The sequence below is a fragment of the Oculina patagonica genome, chromosome 6 (assembly GCF_052425735.1).
Source record: "Oculina patagonica isolate OP01 chromosome 6, crgOcupat, whole genome shotgun sequence".
In the NCBI taxonomy this organism is placed as follows: Eukaryota; Metazoa; Cnidaria; class Anthozoa; order Scleractinia; family Oculinidae; genus Oculina; species Oculina patagonica.
The window spans coordinates 23,043,759-23,065,539 of NC_135763.1; the positions used below are offsets into that span (position 1 = coordinate 23,043,759).

The 21,781-nt window shown below is 38.2% G+C and overlaps 1 protein-coding gene across 1 annotated transcript; it reads left to right on the forward strand.

Annotated features, from left to right (window-relative positions):
* The first annotated feature begins 1,212 nt into the window (after positions 1 to 1,212).
* On the forward strand, positions 1,213 to 21,232 carry LOC144657117 (uncharacterized). Its single transcript, XM_078517413.1, has 23 exons — positions 1,213 to 1,400; positions 3,430 to 3,964; positions 8,496 to 9,322; positions 9,678 to 9,818; positions 10,911 to 11,210; positions 11,481 to 11,753; positions 12,459 to 12,566; positions 13,089 to 13,216; positions 13,894 to 13,930; positions 14,295 to 14,321; positions 14,669 to 14,841; positions 15,124 to 15,180; positions 15,335 to 15,510; positions 15,791 to 15,866; positions 15,952 to 16,028; positions 16,194 to 16,320; positions 16,808 to 16,882; positions 17,357 to 17,446; positions 18,033 to 18,196; positions 18,737 to 18,895; positions 19,203 to 19,282; positions 19,459 to 19,563; positions 20,241 to 21,232. The coding sequence occupies exons 2-23, from the start codon at positions 3,432 to 3,434 to the stop codon at positions 20,402 to 20,404; spliced, it is 3,897 nt and encodes a 1,298-aa protein (XP_078373539.1). The 5' UTR covers positions 1,213 to 1,400; positions 3,430 to 3,431; the 3' UTR covers positions 20,405 to 21,232.
* The last annotated feature ends 549 nt before the right edge of the window (positions 21,233 to 21,781 follow it).

Below are 21,781 nucleotides of genomic sequence, written 5' to 3' on the forward strand. Positions count from 1 at the left end.
AAACGACCTTGTCCTAAACATTATTGAATTTTTAGACATATTAGAAAGCAGAGATCCGGGATCTTTGAGACTAGCTGTAATGATACTTAGCCAACAAAGGCACCTGATTTTTGTGCTTCATGTTTTACATGCAAAAACAAAATTGCTGGTTTTGAAGTTGAAGCATGCAAAAAAGAAAAAGAAATTGTGGCTGATAGCCTCAGGATCATCATATGTGCCAAGATTACAATGAAATCAACACTTTTTTCTGTTATGTTGTTTTATATTTTTTTTAAACCATTTATGGTATTTTTTTTCAGTCAGGGAATAAGGATGACAACTTTTGAATTTTTTTTTTTATGAAATATTAAAAAAACAGAGGTAATCAAGCTTTCCCCAGAAATGTGACTTGGAAACCAGGCAGCAGGTAAAAGAGTGCAATGGAACAAACAACATGATTGTTATCAGGAAAAGATAAATGGAGATAGTTTAAGATATACGTGTACTTTTGAGATATATGGTGGCTACCGGTATTTAAAAATCAAACTCTTATCTTGGAATCCTTCCTTACACACCCTTTAGGGGATTACCCCTTAGCCAACTCCATCTGGAAAAATATTTGTTACAATGATAAGGGAATACAAATTGCGTCGCGTCAGGGATAAACAACAAGATAGAAGTGCGTACAACAAGGGAAAACAACGCCCAACAGCACACGTAATTTACATACGTAATACCTTGTTTACTTTTTGTCTCGTACTGGGGTCGAAGTGTCTTGCCACTTCCGGTTCTGATGAGCCCATGACTTCCGGCACTAATAGTCATTGTGTTGCTTTTAATGCTGAAGCCCTAAATAGCTTAAATCACGCCTCGATCATAAAGGCGTTGAGAAACCTGTTTTTATTTTCATGATCGAAAAAGGCATTTAAACGATTGAGTTCTGAGAGAATTGATTAAACGCTGACAGGAAATAGGAACCACGGAAACCATTTCATCATGAGAACTGCGTGTGCCGCTAGAGCCAATACCGCTTAGTATAGACCGAAAAATCCGCTTAATGTCATTTTTCGGTATTCAAAGAAGAAAGGAAAGATATCTCTTGAAGACATGATTCTTTTCGCGCTCGTCCAAACCGGTAAGTGTAAACGAAAAATATGCAGCCATTTTTTCCTTGAAAACTGTCCTACCCAGTCTCCCAAAGGCAAACTTACGGAAATGCGCAGACATTTCACAGTTTGTTTTTGGACTGCGCATTGACTTCTTTCCTGCACAAAAAAGCGAAATATGTCGTTACTTCCGATCCTTTAGAGACTCTATAATGGTGTTTTTGATACCTTAAACTACCGAGGCAACGATTATGTTTATTGCAATGGATGTGGTTTTGTGTTGATCGTCTTACCACAGATGTGGGCTTCTGTAGGGTGAGTGTCGATCGAATGATTGTAGTCGCGTTCTTTCAGGTTCTTTCTTTCTCGGTTGGGCTTCCATCTTTTCAAAAATATCAGTTGTTATTCATGTTTGTATGATATTGGCTAATTTAAACTGTAAATGCGGCTAAAGTTTTATGTGTTTAACTTGCTCGAGTTACTGGCAACAATTTTCATCTATATGATGTTGTCTGGGTTTCGTTTTCAAGCGAGATCAGTCAAATTACTCATGAAGTATGCGTTTAGTTTCGAATTTGTTAGTAGACAAAAACATCTTCATTTGCAGCTCAAATTTACGCTTTTGACATATATCTATAGCTGGTGAAGTGTAGTTGCCTGTGGCCGAAAACTACATATTTTATCGGACCGATCAAAAACATACAAACAACTAGCAGGATTACGTGATGGATTGCTTTTTTTAGGCTTCTGTTCATCCAGTAAGCTTATAAATAATAATTGTTTTGGTGACATTGTCGTTAATAACCTAAATTTGTATTCTGCTAAACTGGAGAAAAGTGATCTTTTGACATACACTTTATAGACGACGCTTACATATCGCATCCATTTTGAAGTTTTAGATGTTTATATTTGTCCAAATCATGTGATTCTAAAATATAACCATTTTTTCAATATTTTGTCCCTAAACTAGTTAGTAAAAGTCACGTACTAGCAGAAACTTACAACAAACAAGAGTGCATCAAACGTAATATCACTTAGCAATATTGGGTAATTAGTTAACCAAACTAACATTAGAACTTGATAAATATTTCTCAGAAGTCTTGACAACTGTGGTGTAACTGTGCAATATAATTTATTTGTGATGATAATTCACATTACAATGTGTAAAATCAACTTTGATTTGCATTTGACCTATTGTATGCTTGTTCCATTTACTGTGCTAAATATATGTTAAATTGACCTATAAATAGCAGTCCTTTTCAGTTATAACAGAACATGGAACTACATGTATATTGCATGGATCATGATCAAAGTGTGTTTCAGAATACCTATGTACAAAGCTGATGAAATGACACAGTTTATCAAGTGTTATTAGAACTACTGATCATTGAAGGTCCCAAGTCAGCCTCCGCCATTTTTGATCAGGCATTGAAATTTCAAAAATCATATGGTGAAGCAAAATCTTATTGTATTGCTGTAAGTTGTGTTATTGGGTTCTTTTTATTAACTGTTAACAGTTTCACAGTGATCTCTTTCATTAAGACATGTTTTGCTTAATAATATAATACCGAAAACAAAGGCGTAAACATAAATAAAGGTGTGGCTGACTATAGGGTCCTTTAATTCAAGAATTATTTCAAAAAACAAGATTACAACCTAGGAAAGACAAACCCATCCTCTCAGGAAATTGGTGATTGAGGTGACAATATTCACATCCAAACCACTACTATGACAAAATTCTTATTCTGATTGGTTATTAGCAGGCTCAATGCTGTAAGTAACTCGACTCCGACTCCATTTTTTTTTTGGTGGTTCAGTATTACCCAGCTTGCATCCCATGTACATCTCATGCTGAAGATAGGCCAAGGTTTTCTTGTCTATGCCAAGGCACTAAATCCACACTGAAGATCTTTGGCATAACTTACATGAAATGCACCTGGGATTTTACCCTTGGTACAATTTGCTATTTTCCTTTCCTTTGTTCATAATATAATTATGATAATGAAGATGAAACAAAGGGAAATATCAGATTGTAGTACCAAGGGTAAAATTGAACTACATCATGTACCCCACATCAAAATTTGGCTTTTGTTGCTTTTAGCAACCCCTATGCTGGCTACCTCTAAGCTAAACCCTACCCTACTGAAACCCTAGTACAGTAAACATGTAACCCTAAACTTCTTGTAAGGTTTATAGTAAATTAAAACCACTGCTTTAGACAACAAAACACGTTGAAGGAATTGCTCACACAATATTCCACACTATGTACCAGTTCATTATAGCAGCTGCTGTAAAAAGCATGCTATCTACATCATAACTTTTTTAATCTTTTTTTTTTTGTCAGCTATGGAGGAAGAAGACAAAGACGGAACATTAAAGGCTGCAGAAAAGTCTTCCACTGTCCAACCTCCCATTGCTAAGCCACGCCCTATACCTCGACCCCGAAACCAGCCCAAAGGAGCTACCACAACACAGAATGGGAAACCTGACAAACTTCCTCCCAAACCTGTTTTACTTCCAAAACCACGAAGACCACCACCTAATGCACCCAGTGAAAAACCAGTCAGTCCAAACGAGTGTGTTGTGACTAATAATAATGAGGTGGCAATTAATAAGAGACCTTCAGTAAAACCAAATTCGGTTACAGAGACAAATAAAAACATTCTTTCATCTAGTGACTTAACACCTCCTAAAGAAAGGACAAACAATGTTCAAACAACACATGTTGAGAATGGACCTGCAGATGTGAACTCGATGGATGATCAGTTGTATGAACCACTTAGACCAAGGACAGAAAGTGCATTGTCAAGTTCAGATGATGGTTATGAGGATTTGCCAACTGTAGAAAAAAATAAAGACAGCCATTTCACGGCACCCAGGTCAGTCAACAGAATAGCAGGCTGTTTGAGGTCAGAGTGAAATTAGAATTGATTGTGTTTTGGAGACATCACCTGAGATTTACACCAGTCTGTAAACAATCAAATTTTGTTTTCTTTTTGTCTCAGCTCCAAAATTGTACAACAAAGAATAATGTGGTTTAGTCAGAGGAGTGGATATATTCATAATTTGTTAGTTTCCTATTTTTGTAGCTGACTGTTTAGCTTTAGGGATGGTAAACACTTTATTCAAGGAATATCCATTTTTAGTAGAAACTCAGCTGTGTTCTATTGGAAATCCGCGAATCTGATTGGTTCTCCCACTGTTTTCTATTCGCCGATAGAAAACAGTCGCGCGCGCGAGTAGCTATTTAAGCGGTAAATTTTCTTGATTTTTGTCTTCAAAGTGCACAATATTGTAGGTTTTGGACTGCAATCCTTTAGCGTTTCTACTAAAACAATTAGACTACTCGCCCTCATTTTCTATAGTCAGGTCGGTTAGCGTAATAATCGTTACTTGCGTGATAAAAGCACCAATTTTTGTATGCGGACTCCTTTCTATACTTTATTTAAGTTTATCCGTGGCTCCATCCGAATTATTTTATTTTTTCTTGAAATTTAAACCATAACGATTTTAGCTCATTTGCATATATTCATAAAAGTTGTTCTGCAATGCCCCTTCGTAAGCGATCGATTAGATTTTGTGATAAAAGCCCCAATTTTTGCATGCAGCCATTTTTTGATACTTGTTTTAAGTTTATTCGTGGCTCCATCCGAATTTTTTTATTTTTCTTGACTTTAAACAAGAACGTTTTTATCTAATTTGCATAATTCATAAACGCTGTTCTTCAATGTTCCCATAAGGTAAATTGAAGAAAAAAACACGCGATTTTCAGGTTCCCTAACCCTAGCGTTACACGCAGTCGTTTTTAATGACAAAAGTAAAAAATGCGGTGGCTTAAGGCTTGAAAAAATTAACTGTAATATCCTAGACAGGAGTGGATCTAGTGGCGTTGGATTGGGTGGCTAGCCACCACATTGATCCAAAAATAAACATAAAAACATGAAAATATAAGGAGAGTGAAACTCGATAAGGTGTAGAAATCGTTGCAATGTTCGGTTAAAATAAAGTCTGGTGAAGGGATATTTTGCTGAGCCTTATTAAAGTGAGTTAAAGCAAAGCATTTTCCGTCGGTGGCATCTTCTCCATGAACGTTCTTAAGACAGAAAAATTAAATCCTAGTTTGGTTAAGGGACAAGGACGAACTCTCTCTGTCATAAACAATGATAACCAGCCGTTCAATTTTACGGGAGTGCTCACAGTCGGCATCAAGGGATTCAAATGGATGAGAGAGGCTAAAAAGGCAATTGTTTCTGTTTCTTCTTTAAATGCCTGCCCTTTTCCCTAAAACTGCACGGATGTAGTATTACAACCAGATATAGCGTGGACCAATGGCAGAGAGCTTTCTAGGTACAGATGGAGGAATCATAGCTGTTGGTATACGTTTACCCGGTTGGTTCTTAGTTCGAAACTGGAGGAGACTGATGCCGGTACCAAATCAAAGTCTCTTCGAGATATCGACGTTTTTGCATGAAGTATGAGTCGAAGGTTTATCCTGTGCATTGTTCTTCGAACTTATCATTACAGTTTCTTTGTAGTTTAGTTTAACAATTTCCTATCTTCGCGGAAATGCAGCCATATCATTTTGTCAAAAATGGCTCGTCCGCGCCGGGTATTTTTACACATATTCCTTAACATTACACAAATAAACAGTGCAAATTTCACCGAAATCTCACAATTCTATACTTTAAAATTGCAAGGACCATTCGAGGCAGTCGATTACGGCAGCGAAATTAGCAAATGAAACAGCAAAATATGCGTTCGACGCTTTGTTTTTTCGACGCCATATTTGAATTGTTATAGGTAGACCGCTGTTCAATGTGTTCAAGGCCGTATCGTTACGATTGCTCCACGAAAAAGCACGAAAAAAATACGGATATTTCCGACTACTGTCGGAGAAAACATTGCGCATATAATTGCGGCGTAAACAAATCGTTACACTCAAGCTGCGTTTTGTCTAGGCTCTGCGAGGGTCGGATATCAAGACCCAGGATTAAACAAAAGCCATATATACAGTGAATGCTTTCGAATTATATTTGAAGATGAAATACGAAAGAATTTTGCTGTCTTTGACTGAAATTCCACTCGAACTGCGTAGATACGATCGCATGTTGTAAAGCCGATTCATGCAACATTGCTGTCAACGGCTCAACGCGAGGTCTCGTCCCTAACGACCTAGGCTGATGATGCATGTAGCGACCAAATTTGGCCTAATTTTTAACCGCTCCTAAGCTAAAAGAAGCCCCCATCTCTTGCATTTGTTTTAACTTCAAAAATATCTTTGAAAAGAGCGAGTTTTTTGGTATGGTTTATTTTTGACGTTTGTAATTTTTACACGATGTAAGTGCTAGTGATTATTTATTCGTGTTTTAGTTACGCAATCCATTGCTTGTGCTACGCTTTTTATAGATCGCCTTTCAGACACATGTGCGTTGAGATAAGAAAGCTGACATGTCCCTTTTAAAACTGTTATATAACGTTTGTAAATGTGACAAGTCACGTTTTTTCCACGAGATCGCAAGTGATCACCCACAGCGGAAAGTAATCCCTTGAGAAATTAAAACAGTCCCTTGAGAAATTAAAAAAGTCCCTTGAGAGTTTACAAATATGTGGTTCCAAATCTTGTCCACATAACCCCTATTCTACCATTTTAGCTTGTAAACAAGCAAAAACGTCGAAAAAAGATCTTTTTGAAGGTTGTCTAAGGCACCAACAGTGAACAGACCTTTCGCAGGCAGGCAGGGCATACAACTCCATCTTCGTCAAAGTGCTCGCACATGGCTTCTTCTGTCCACTCTTCAAGCTGTGTAACCCCAACCTGCGATCAGGCGTTCTTTTTTTTTGCGGCGGGAGGAGAAAGATCGCCGGTTAGTGTGACCCTGGCATAGGAAATAGAAATTTCCAGCTGGTGTAAATGCTGGATGATCCGCTTGCCTGCGATCTATGTATGTTCAAGTCAATGTAGACAGGCAGAGGCGGTTCACGATTTTTTTTTTATCTTGCTTTTTCAAACCGTCTCCATTGAAAATTAAGAATATTATGATTTTGAGGTAAGATGGTAACGACGCTTCTTGACTATTTTATGGAAACAATAGACCATTAAATTTATATGCCTCGTGGCTGAAAATGTATTTTCTTATTATTGAAGCTGCCTTGGCCAAAATTTGTGCGTCCTCTGTGTAATCTCGTTTCTTCAAGGCTTCTTTAAGCATGTTCCGCATCCCTCGGCGGCCACAAGCTACAAGCGCATAAATACAGTAGAACCCCGGTAACTCTACCTCTAAACTGCTAAAGAGGAACGAAAAACAGTTCCAGTTAGCAGTTCCGGTTAGCGGGGTTTCGAGTTATCTGGTCGATTAAATGTTTAATTTGCCAAGTTAATAATTGATAGTTTGCTGATTTTTTAGCACTTCAGTATACCATAGTTAGTAGAGTATACAGTACAGTGCAAATTAAACTTATCTCGTCAGAAACTCTATCACGATCATGAATTCTTACGATAAGAATGGAAAAAGGCTGTCAAATACGTGATCCGTTCGTTGCTCTAATCAATGGGAATTCGTGGCGAGTTGCAAGAACCGAAATTCGAGTTATCGGGGTAAATTTGACCCACATTTTGATCGAGGGAAACGAAATTCAGTTCGACTTAGCAGGGTTTTCGAGTTATCCGAGTTCGAGTTACCATCTACTGTACTTACCATAATAAACATTTTAGAATACTGCATCTAAAAATTACAATTTTAGCAAACAACTTCAACAATGTCTTCAATTTATATATATTTTTGCAACATTTAAGCATAAAACTGCAAATTACTTACGGAGTAGAGAAATATTTCCTGCTGTCCCACTTTAATTTAATCAATTCAAAATGGCGTGGTAGCGGTGCTTGAGAGATTGTGCGTGGTCAAAATGTTTAGCAAATTTTGCAAATTGCAAGAAAAAATTCAGGTGGAGCCACGGATAAAATTATTTAATAGTCTTTAAAGAATCATTCTGCAAAGTTTGGTGCTTTTATCAACCGTGTCACGATTTCTCCAAAAATTTGCCCTAAGCGACCTGACTACTATGAGCGATAGTCAACTCGGCTGCGCCTCGTTGACTATTTGCTCATAGAAAACTCGGGCTCGTAGTCTAATTGTTAAGTAGAATCAGGATAAATCTATAGTCAAAGGGGGTTCTTATTTCCAGACTTGGAGCGCAATTATGATATATGATATCAGACGAAATATCTCACACTTTTAAATTTTATTTACGCTCCAAGTCTGGAAATAAGAACCCCTTTGAACTATTAATGTATCCGGAGCAGGAACTAATATTTTCAATTGTAGGATAAATCTATTCAAACTGGGTCACTTTATGCTTTGCTGCTTTTATACATGTATTGTTCTAACCTGACCGTTGTTTTATTTACAGAGCTGATATAATCACCCCATCACTTCACCATAAAACAAGTGGAGCTAATGGCGAGTCTACACCATCACCTCCCCCCAAGGCAGGTGGAATGACTGGTAAACCTTCCCCACCTGTCCCCCGTAAAATAAGCAGCACAGCTGGTAAAAACTCTCCGCCTACGCCCCATAAAATAAGCAGTACAGCCAGTAAATTTTCACCACCCATCCCCCGCAAAAGTAGTGGCATAGCAGCTAAAACTTCCCCGCAGAGTCCCCGTAAGCCAAGTGACACAAGACAAACAGAAGCCAGTGCAGAGAGTCCAAGCATTACTGAGAATACTAATTCAGCTGCAAGAACTGTTGACTTACATGCAGCTGGTGATAAATCAAAGCCACTGCCACCAAAGAAGCCTCTCCCATCGCTGCCAAAGGGAATGGTACCTCCTGGACAGAAACCACCAGTGAGTGAAGTATCATCAAGTAAACCACCACTACCTCACAAGCCACCGCCTGATTTAGCTTCGGCTTCTAAAACTGACATGCCACAACCATCTGTGGCTGCTCTAGCACAAAAGTTGTCAACAATCCCTGTATTCCCATTCCGCGATAGCAATACTGGTAAAGCTGGTGGTATATTTCCTTCTCCTGGTACTTCTCCAAGGGCATCACCTCACTCCTCACCAAGACCTTCACCACGTAACCAACCATCAAGTTCATCGCCAGAAAAATCTGATTCCAAACTTGCAACAGGCACAGCAAAACCTTATGAAGTAGGTAAACCAAAACTTCTTCCCAGGCCTGGAGCTTCACCACAGAAACCTCCAAGTCAACCAACATCTCCTCGACTTGGTAAGTTATTACACTTTTTGAGAAGCATTCCTGAGAGTTATACATGTGTTTACAATTTGTTATTACACTGGCCTTATGGTTAGTCCTTAGACTGTGCTTGTAATGGTCTTGCTGCCTGGCCTGGAGACGTGTCAAGCCAAGGGTATAAAATACAAGCAGAGCTTCAAACTGTGTCCATTTTGTTCACCATAAAACAGCCACAACTAAATACATGTAATCTGTGCGGGTCATTAATTTGGCTACCTGTGTTAGTACAAAGGGCTTTCCTGGCATGGGACAATCAATCTTGAAGTGTAATCACTTGCCCCCTGTACTCATTAACACCATGCAATTTTGTTGTACACTCACATGACAGGACAAGAAACACAAAAGCATCCTCCAGTTAGACCCAGTCCTCCATCAGCAGAGGCTGTGGCAAAGGTGAGGTCAAGGACACTGGAAAGTCTTGAAGACAAAGAGAGTTCGTCAGCAGATGACACCATAGGGGAGATAGATGGTTAGCATATTTTGCACTTTAGATATTATTTTCTAACAGGGAACAATTTACATTGTACAGATGTACTTGTGACTTTTTCACTACTTAGTATTATTTTGACTAACTGGTCTGGGATGAAATAAAACATTCCGATTGGTTCTTAGAGCAGTCTTAATGTACTAGGCTAAGTACATGTACATTGTAATTTGCACAAAAGAGAAATGATTGTCACGTTCAACGCAACAGTTAAAACATTATTACAGTCGAAGCTCTCGTTAGCGGACACCCTCGGGATGCGAAAAAAGTGTCCGCAACTGGAGCTAGCCGCTTACGAGAATGGTTCTTGTAAGCGGCCACTAGAGGTGTAAGGGATAGATGGCCGCTTACAGGAGCTTGCCCAGCTAACATAATGGTAATATGCATGTTAGTTTTGTTTCGAAATGTAACCGGACGTGGATAACGACAAAACAAACACTGAAATATGGTACTGTAATTACAGTAAAATCATTGTGATGAACGGCGATGTGAAGTTGATTGATTAATACAAGATACAGAGGTTTTTTATATTATTTTCTTTGCTGTGTCCGCTTACGGGAGCTTAAAAACAAAGAAAAAGTCTAAGTCGTAATCTCGGAAAGTGTCCGTGGCCTCTTACGGGAATGTCCGCTTACGAGAATGTAAAAATACAGAGTTTGTATGGGAGTAAAAACGGGGTTTCTAACAAGGTGGCCGTAAGTAGAGCTGTCCGCTTACGAGAGTGTCCGTTAAGAGAGCTTCGACTGTAATAATAATTTCATTCTTTTTTTCATTTATTTCATCGTTTCATCAAAAGGTCTTGCTAAAAGATGATGTTTTTAAGTTTTGAAAACACGTTTTGACAGAACCAACTGTCACTGTCAGATACAGTATCAGAGTACATGAATATGAATATTGAAGTTGATATACAAGTTTTTGACAATAAGTGTTACTAGGAAAAGCATACATAACAGAAATAAATTACATTGATTGAAAACAGAAAAGCATGTGAAAGAAAGAAAATTAAAATGAGCGGGACAAATCTGCTATACTGTATTTTAATATAATAATTGTGTTAATTTTTCATTTTATTCAAAGGCCCTGTTAGGAAATCATCATTACCAGAGCGTCGCAAGCAACGGCTGGCAACAGGCCGCCGTCTTGGTATCAAGCTCCCCTCGTCCAAAACTACACAAGCCAATAGACGACCACCACCTCTTCCCCCAGGTGCTGCCCCTGTAACAGAGAAAACACCAACACTAAAAGTGCCACCTTTACCTGCTGTGCCTCGTCCACGACCTGCCTCAGCATATGACCATACACAAGGGGTGCCTGTTAGACCTGGTGTCAGCAAATCAGTGTCCCTGAGTGACATGCCAAGAGTTGGGTCAGCTGAAGGTACATAATAATGATGAAATGTTAATCTTATGTTCAAGTTTTGACTTTCTGAACCAACTTTTGCTGATTAGGCTTTGCACTTAAATGTTGTTTTATGTCATATTGGAAATTTGTTTGAGATTTTTTCACCAGTTTGCTTTTAAACTTTCTTTGTCTCGTATCCATTATCATAAAAATCAATATACAAATATAGTCTTTTACAAAATTTCAAATCAAATGCAAATTTAAACCACAATTTACATTATCGGTAATATTTCTGTTCATTCCTAGATCAATCTGAGTATGCTTATGCATATGAACACACCTTTCTTGGGGCAAGTCCTCCCAAGCGATCACTGTCAGCTTGCAATCCACCCTCGTCTGAAGTGGAGGAGTCTGATGGTACGTATGTCGCACCTGATGAAAGTGTCGTCAATGAGTTCATGGAAGATATTCATGGGAAAAGCTCATCCATGTCCTATGAAGTGGCAGATGAGCAAAGTGTAGCTGGTTTTATGGATAGTTTAAAGAAGAAGCAGCAAACACTGAATGGAATGCCTGCTGGTAAGCTCTGTTAGTTACGTTTGAAGGTGCGGGGGTTTTGGGCCGTGAATAGTGTGCTAGTTACAAAGTGACGTCACTGATACCCATTGTTGGGCCAGCGGCAATATGGTTTCAATCTCACAAATGTTTAGTGGTAAGGGAAATGCCAAGCATCCTCTTCATTATCATTTGTGTGTGAGCTGGGTAACTGCTAGCTTCTTCCATTACATCCTAAACTTGCACTATTGTGAGAAAATAAATTATTTTTATAATTACCAGCTAAATGTATGTGATTCTAGGATATATGTAAGATGCACACAATGATAGAAATGTGAGAAAATGTTTCTCCTACATCTTATAGTGCCAGTGCTTTGAAAGCACAGTATACTGTGTACATGACATTGTGATTGCTTTAATTGATAACAATACGGTCCTTTAACGAACATACATGAACATTTACATCAGTCTAGACATAAACAATATCTTTTGCTTTGTAAGTACAGTGCACATAGATCTCATTAGACATTTTCGTTCGTAGCTATAGCTGTGCATCGACGTATATTTTTACGAGTCCTGCAGTATTTTGGTGAGCCTGTAGGGTGTGTGAAAAATACGAATGATGAGTAAAAATGGACAACTGCTTACAGTATCTAGGCATGAGATACACTTAATACGTGTAACTGTAGGGCAATGTTGTAATCAATTTTTGTTTGTGCTTGATAACAGAACTGAGTACAGATACAGAATCTGAGTCGTCTGATAGTGATGGCCATGAGTATATTGAACCACCTATAGAGGAAAGTGAAGAGGAGGAAGAAGAAGAACATGATGATGGTATTAATTTGTTGTTCATGATAAATTGCTTGGCACTAGTGACTGACTTGTACAATGTTAACAAAACATTAACAACTTCTTTCTGTGATCTTTCTTCCTTTTCCTTCTTTGTGACAATTTCACGTACAAGCCCTCTTGGTTAAAATCTTCTCTTTCCCCCCAGACTGGTTCAGTGTTTTGAATTTAAACATGTAGTCTTGCATGTGGCGTTTTGCTGGTTAACCTATTGGCCTCAGCATCAGTGAACATTGCAGTATCCAGAGACACTGTTCTTTTGTCTTTTAGAGAGTTGTTCCTTGCCTCCAATAATAAATTATACTGTCTGCAAACATGAGTCAGGTGATTGTCTCTTTGACTTCAAAAATTTGGTTCCCTGAGTTGGTTTATTTTTAGGTATTGTTCAACAGTATAAAACAACAGGTTTGCAGTCTAAGGGGTATGAAACCAAGATTGACGAAATATATGAAAATTGTTTTATGGTCATAGCTACATGTCAGTAATGATTTTCTTTGTTTGTTACAGCTTCTTCAGAGCACTCATTTTCATCAGATTCATCGCATGAGTATTGTGTTCCACCTGAAAACATTTCTCCTACTGAGCCACCACCCCACAGGAAGGACTTTGATGAAGAGGAAGGTATTTATGTTGAGGTAAGAAAGAAACACGTGTTAGTGCACTGTACTTCAAGGTTGGTTCTCATATGATCACCCCGTTCCTTTCACTTTAAAAAGTTTGTTTTGCGCTAAGGGCGATTATATGAAAACATTACACAGAGGATTACCAATTTCTGTGACGACTGGGCAAATTTGAACGCTTGGATAGTTCGTGTTCTATCCTTCTCGCTTCTTTTTCTCTTCTCCGCCATAAAACTGCAATAACTTAGGAGATTGGAGGCCACAAGTTTTGCTTTTTCATTGAAGGCTGCCATTGTGTTGGATCTAGGGCTAAAATAATTGTTTTTCATTAAGGTTTTTGCTCATACCAGGTGATCCGGACCATCACATGAGAACCCCTGATCCCTTCCAATCTCTTTGATTGCCTATGATCGCCTCAGTATTTGAAAACGATCAATGCGATAGAAACGATTGGGATCATATGAGAACCAACCTTTAGTTTATCATACCTCCAGCAACATAACATAAAGTTCAAAAAATAAACAACATTCCATCCATAAAACAAGAATTTTTTGAATTAACAATAGATTGCACCTTCTTATTCAGTGAAAAAACCAATTTGTATGGTTTGCTGAGCAATTGAAATCGTAGATAATCGAAACACTTCCTTGGTGTTAGCATTTAGTGATCAAGTTGTTTTTTCTCTTTCCTAGCCTATCCACAAGCCTGCAGATGAAGTATTTTCATCAGGTACATAAATAAACAGCTGAATAATAAGCATGACCCGTTGAATCCATTAAATTTGCTGTGATGAAGGCTGACACTGACTCAAAACATCCAATACAGATCGATACATCCAATTTTAATGCCAGTGGTGTAATTACCTCATTAATTACTTACTTACTGCCCTGTACGCTATCGGCGCTAAGGGCAGCAACTTTATTAATTGGTTGATAAGAAACTAAGTGTATTTTCACTTTCTCATATACATGTAGTTGCAGTTAACAGGTTAATTAGAATCTAGTGTTATTTCCAACGTTACTGTACGCAAAGGGAAACAGAAAACTCAAAACAGACCCAAAACAGTAATATTAATTACTTTGCTTTGTTTCAGATGATGATAAAGACAGTGTGGCTGAAGGTTAGTATATATGGTACATGTATTTATGTTAAGGCAGTGCTACTGAAAGTTTATTGAGGGGTTATCATGTAACTGTACTTTCACAACGTTTTATGGGGGCTTTTGCGGCTGATTCAACCATGCATTTAAATATAACACCATTGCAGCCAGTGTGGTACACATACATATCAATCAGTAGACCTCGTTTTTTTTTGGGGGGGGGGGGGAGGTAGCCTGCGAATACAGCCGCCTCTCATTCGCGTCCCGCAAGACTAGGGGAGAGGGGTAGACAAAGTAATTCCTGCATTTGCATCTATAGACCCCACCCTCATAAAGTACAAAGTCAATGTTGTTAATGTAATCAACAGAGCCCTTATACCAAGTGTATACCAGATGCACGCTCCAGCGTGAAAGAAACCTCAGCCGTCAACGACTGAGCAGTGACATGTCAGACATGTCGTTAAATGACGAAGCGTCTCTGGAGGAGTTGACAAAAGGAACGCTTAAAAACATGAGGATGCTTTGGTGTGAACTGCCAGAGGTTAGTATCGATAACATTTCGATATTTTTGTCATTGTAGCTCACCGACATAAGAAAAGTTGCTGATTAAAAGGAAAAATACCCTGCACACTGAACGGAGACTAAAGTTTTTTTTGCACCCCCACCCCCCCCCCCCAAAAAAAAAATCCCGCTTTGATTTATAATAGCGACTATTTGAAATAATATTTGATTTCTCTGATCTTCTGTTTCCTTGGTCCAACGTTAAGCCATCGTTCAAGAAAACAGTGATACTAGTGATATTTTTCGTTTTTTCTTCGCACAGGTCATAGCGAGTGGAGTTTTAGACATCATGAAACCAGATGAACGTAAACGACAAGAGGTTTGTAACTTTTAACTGTTTATTCTTTTTGAAGTTACTTTTTGAACAAAGGCGTTAAAACATTCCAGGTGTTCAGTTAGAGCAATGACCCAAAGTAACCACTGGTGTTAAAAACGTAAGGTTTCTCACTCTTGGTCAAACGTCTATTTTGCAGGCCATGTTTGAAGTGATTACTTCAGAAGCTAGCTATCTTAGAAGTCTCAACATTCTGATGTCTCACTTTATTAACTCGGACGAGTTGTCTTCAGGCTCCTCTCTGTGTGTTTTAGAACGAGGCCAGTCGCATGTGCTGTTCTCAAACATCCACGCCATCAAATCTGTTAGCGAGAGGTACGTCATGTAGGAGTCACAAACTAACCAATAAAACCTGGCAATATATCTCTTACCCACCTAGAAGTGTCACATTCTGTAGCAATGGTGACTATGTCTTCACATCCGTATTCTGCAAATTGGAGTACATGTAGTTTCTCAAGCATTTTCTCTTGGCTTTAATCGCTGAATGGTAGCGACATGCAGTAGATCAATCACTAACACAAAACTATGGTATAAAATAGAACATATCAACTTTGTGCATCCTGTAATCGAAAATTTACTGTCCTTTTTATTTTAGCTTCCTCCAGGCGCTCAGAGCGCGTCAAAAAGATGCTCTGGTAATTTCATCTATAAGTGACATCATACTAGAATACGTAAGTATTTTTTTTAGGCTTGTCATCTCAAACAAATGTTTCCAACAGACACTCTTACTTATGTACAACACGTTTCTGTACGCAGGCCTCAAAATTTTTCGATGTTTATGTAAAGTACTGCTCCAACCAAATCTACCAGGACAGGGCATTGAAAAATCTTAGGTGAGTTCAAATTACAACTCATACTACTTTTTTAGAAGGCAATGTTTGTGCTTTTACGTCTTCTTATTAACTATAGAGTCAGACAAGCTACACTCTCTACTTGCATACATCGCCCGCCATTTTGCGTTATTACCCAACTCAGTGTTATTGCTGTCGTTTTTACAGGAAGAGTGTGCGCTTTCTGGATGCTGTGTCAAAACTCCAATCCAGCAAAAAAGCACAGGGTTTGACGCTACAGTCGTTTCTTGTTCTTCCAATGCAGAGAATAACACGGCTTCCATTACTAGTGAACGTAAGTACTAATAACGTTTCATAACAGAGCAATCAATTGTTTCTATTTCTTTTTCTCTTTTGTATTGAAGTGTGCAAACCTTTTTTTTTTATTTTTACCCTTGCCCCACCACGATTAGTCGTCTTTACTAGTAGCGGGGGCAAGCAATTTTGTAACAATATATGAAAAACAAATAATAAAGTTCGAAGTTCAAGTTCAAGTTCATGTGTGATCCGAGTCAGATTGACAATGTGGTTGAAAAACGAAGCGCTAGTCAAAAAGAGTGAGGGTGTTTTCAGTGGAATTATTGGACTTTTGCCCCTAAAGAGAATTAGAAACTACATGTAATCTAACTAACAAACATTACAATGATAATAATAACTCATTTCTGTGTGATGCTGATTAAGAGCATCTACTCCCACACTAAAAAAAAACCGTTTTATGTGTGTAACTTGCTAGTAACATTTTCAGGAAGAGTTGCTTACCATTTTACCGGATTTCTATTTAGGCTATTTGTCATCGCTGTGAAGCTGGTAGTGAAGAGTACATGAAGACAGACCGAGCATTAGCTGCCATCAACAAGGTGAAGATTATTTTTGTTTTGTTATCATTGCTGTGGGAATCTCTACAAGCCAGCGGCCGCCGGAGTTCCGCCAGCTACTTGATTATATGTCGCCGGTTGCTCTGGTCATAGCAATCAGCTCGTGACAAACAAGCTTGGCGTTGTCACAGCCGCCTACTTTTCCAGTTGCTGACACCTTCTTCAAAACATTTTGAAACCCCTGAATTATCCGGAGGAGTACTGACAGTTGAAATTGGATAAGATCAGCTTATAATGAAAGGCAAAAATTACCAACAATTCCTCGACCTAGCGTGTTGGAATATGAAATTGCTTTCCTAGCCCACACTCTACTCCAAATAACACCACAATACTAAAAACAACAATTTCTTCATAAGTCCAATGTGAGAGAGTTCCCTGATACATGTTAAGGGAACTTTTGTAGGTTCACAAGAAACCTTCGTTTAGAACTATATTGACATTTGCTGTACTTTGCAGATTGTGAATGATTGTAATGAGGGTGCAAGGAAAATGGAACGTATGGAAGAAATATGTGTTTTACAAACACAGATCGAGTTTAGAACAAAGGTGAGAAGACAATTTGGAGAAATAAGACCAAAGACTAGGAGATTTCTGAGATGCTTTCTTGTCGCTGATTGAAAACAAGATCAAGGCTTCATTGTAAAGAACAAGGCAACACAATGTTGTAAATTTTACTATCAGTTTCCACGTGGACATACATTCGATATGAAATAGTCACCCGTCGAATGTGTTTCATTTGATTATAGCAAGAAATTTTAAGTATGATGCATATCAAATCCCTTGCCTTTACCTTTTTTCAGCCTCTTGGTAGTTATTTGTAAGATCTTTAGCTGAGAAAAGATTCAATATTAATAATACGGGACAAAGGCATTGACTGTTCACAGCCCTCTATTTTCTCGTATTTTCTTCGATCGTTTGAACGCGGGAAAAAGAATCGCAAGAAAACTGGACACCATCGCAAAACGGGAGGCGCTAGGGCCACCCCCTCATGCTTCGTACACTCGCTCGCTCGCTCGCTCGCTCGCTGTTTCCCTCGCGTTCTTTTGCGTTGAAAGATAGAGGCTGTGATTAGTCTATAAAAGGCAGGGAATTTGTTATGAGTGTGTCTGTTTTTATTTTATTTTCCGTCCAGCCGCTTGCTCTGGCGACACCAGCACGGTATTTACTCCGACGAGGTGATTTAATGCAAGTGGTCGTGGAGGACTCCAGGAACCCGCTGAAGAGATTAAGACCCAAATTTAAACCTGTTTATATGTTTCTGTTTAACGACCTGCTGCTCCTGGCAAAGAAGAAAAGGTATCAGGCTTATTACTCTTTTTTAGTCTATCCTTCCTAATTAAACTGGTAGTAAAACGAATTAAGCCTAAAAGACAGTTAAAAACTACCATCCACCTTGCTTTAGAGACATCTGAATTTCAAGTCTAAAATTTTCATACTGGGAAAGTACTGTAGTACTTCGATATTATTTAAGTATCTCTGATTGGTTGTTAGGTGCGTGCAGAAAATCATATTCGACCCATCATAGACGTAGGACCCCTGTATACCATGTACGGCACGTCATCAATATCGAGTTTTTGCTTGGATAGTGAATTAAGTGCGCAACGGGACCAGGATGCATTGTCAGACTTAAAATTTTCCAAAACGCTAGTAACTAAGATGGAGAGAAGTACTCCGAGAGTAAAGTGTCTTGCCCAAGAACCCAACACAATGCCCCGGGTCAGGGCTTATTAGGCCACTGCACCTTTCACAGTGTACATAGACAGTGAATATCCGGTGGTTTCAAAAACGTACAAGCCATCGAACGCCCTAACGTTGTGTTGTTGTTTTTGCTTTCAGTGAGAATCGTTACGTAGTTCTAGATTACGCCACACGTAACATGACACAAGTGGACGAACCACAGGACTCTGATATCAATGTTGATCACATGTTCTCTTTGGTTTTACTGGAAAATTCTGAATCCAAAACCAAAGAGTTTTTAATGGCAGGAAACACAGAGTAAGTTGTTGTTTTTGTTCAATAAAGGTTGATGGTAGGCAGTCAGTCAGTAAGAAGCTTACCCAGCCAATTATCAATCAGTCGTTAAGTACATTTCCGTTGTAAAGAAAGGCCTAGGCTCACGTTTGTTTTCCTGTGCCTGTACACTCGATGTACACAGCAAATCTGTTTACTGCTAGAATATCGTTCTATCTATTTCCCATGCATTATTCCTATATTTTCCTGGTAAATTAGCCATCTGTGTTGGAATTTTTCGGTTGGAGTATTTTCTTTAGCGACCGTTAATTATTATTTTATTTTCTGTCAGAACGGACAAGACTCGATGGATGGAAGCGTTTAAACCACCAGCCGCTGAACAAGAAGGCGAAACTGTTTATGCGTCTTGGGGTAAGAACAGTTACCAACACTGATTAGTATAGATTTACTTCTTCTTATATCCTCAAACTAACATTAAAGAGAAATACCAGTATTGCAATCATTTAGAAGAAATAAATATCTTGAACTTGGTTGTATTGAAACATTTTTAATGTTATTAACAATATGTGAACTGAATTCCTTTGTAGACTGTCCTCAAGTGAACGCGCTTCATAACTACACTGCACAGCAACCAGATGAGCTCTCTCTTTATGAGGGTGACGTTATCAATGTATTGAAAAAACTCCCGGATGGTAAGCTCATGCAATTTTATGAGACCAATTAGAATTAAACTCCTTTTATCAAGTTTTCCCCAAGTCGGCAAGATAAGTTTTCCTAAGTGAATCTCCTTCCCAACAAGGGAGTTAAAGGTTTGTTTTGTTGACGACCTTTTAATTGTGGCTAATTTCCTTTCTTTGTTCAATATCATGGAACAATACTACATTGAAGTACTGCTTAGAAGCATTCATTTGAATGGTCCCACACTAAGATTCATCATTGTTAATCACATACATAAAATTACACCGGAAAAAAGCATTGCTCAAAAGTGAGATTTTATTTCACGTGTAAAACACTCTCTACTAGTCGGTGTCTATAAGACACAAACAAACAAAAGAAAAAAGGTTGAGAGCACTCTAGCTTTTATTTTAATGGTCACACACTAGGGTTAGGATAAACCACATTGATGTTTGACTTTGGGAGAGAAAGGGTGATAAAGTAGATATATCTTGCTATACAAAAATATTTAACAGTCTAGAGGAAAATAACCGGGGCTTAGTTGGTCTGCAACGCAGGCTAGTGAGAAAGCTCTTGAATTTGAAAACACTTAAATGACAAAGCTTATCACCGAAAAAATGTTGTTTTTTTTATGTTTATGTTCTGATTCCATTTCTTCTTGTAGAAACCTTGATTTTTTTCTTTCCCTTGGCAGGGTGGTATCACGGGGAGAGATTATGTGATGGAACTCAGGGCTGGTTTCCTGCCAATCACACAGAGGAAATACTCAATGAACATGTTCGAGCCCGCAATTTGCGTCAGCGGTATAGATTGTTAGCGGCTTCCAAGCATCTAATTGGCGGAACACTAAGAATATGATCACGATAATTTTAATGCAATTTTCACTCAAATTCGAAATATAAGTCTTAGTCTTACTCTGTAAATACAGGCAACTTTGTCTACAAAAGAAGAGACATATTTTGGTATCGAATATTTTTATAAAAATAACGTTTCAGTCTGTTTACGAGACAAATTTACTATTTACTTTTGTAGTAAAATAACGGAGAAGTTTAAAAAATCCTTTTAGCCCCGTCATAGTGAAAAAATGTTTTTATCGTAATTGTACAGTTTTGGAATTACATTTGCTTGATTAGTTATTTTAGGAGCACGTTCAACCCGATGTTGAATTGAAATGTTAAATTTTAATGTGAGATTTGCTGAAATCAAAACACGTTTTGCGCTCTTATTCCAGAGGATATCACAAACACAAAGCGCAGGCGATTTTATTTACATTTACTTTCTAAGTGTTCGCATCTTGTATCATAACATTGCTTTTCCTTATTCGTGTACATCAAGATGAATTTTATGCCTTCATGAAGTAGTTATGGAACAAATAGTTTTAACCATGAATCATAATATATTTTTAACAATATTTGTAAATACTTTTCGAAAATGAAAAGTTTAAAATCGCTTTGCCTAATAGGCCATTTCGATTTCATTTTAAAGATAATCATGACGCACCTACATCTATTGTAATTTTTTATCCAGAAAAAAGTTAGCAGTGATTTTCAGCACACATCAAGGAAATGGTGTAACATTTACTTTTGATTATGTAATGTACATATTGTTCATTCCGTGAAAATAAATGAAAACATGTTTGTTTATGGTGATAAAATGTGGAAATAAAATGACAACCATCATTTTGAACATTTTTAATTGTCGTTAATCTACTAAGTTTTATCAAGGTATTTGTACTCTTGAAAGTAGTGTAGGAAAGGAGTGCATTCTGAGCAGCTATATAATTGGGTAGCAAGGGTCCTTTGCAGCTTCTGGTCACATGGTACAAGATGACACCTTGCTGGAAAGCAAGCTACGTGCTGGGGCATCTAAAAACAAATCGACTTCAACCAGTCATGCTTGACTTTCCTTTGTTTTGAATGTCCAAGAGCGTAGCTTGCCCTCCAGCTTGGGGAAGTTTTACCATGTGACCGTAAGCTGCAAATTAAGGGCCCATTCTTCATAAAGGATATTAGGCAATTTCAAAAAGATCTCCAACATTTTGCCCGTTTGCTCTACAGAGACAAACTTAGCTTTGTTGCAGGTTTGTTTTTTGACGTGACAATCTCAAATTAAATTACCAGGTGCGTCAATTCCCTCTGTGACAATAGTTTTGCATGTTTTTTTCTTAAAGAAACGCAGAGGAAACAATGCACTCTGAGCATACAGATCTCCAACATGCTGTACAAAGACAAACAT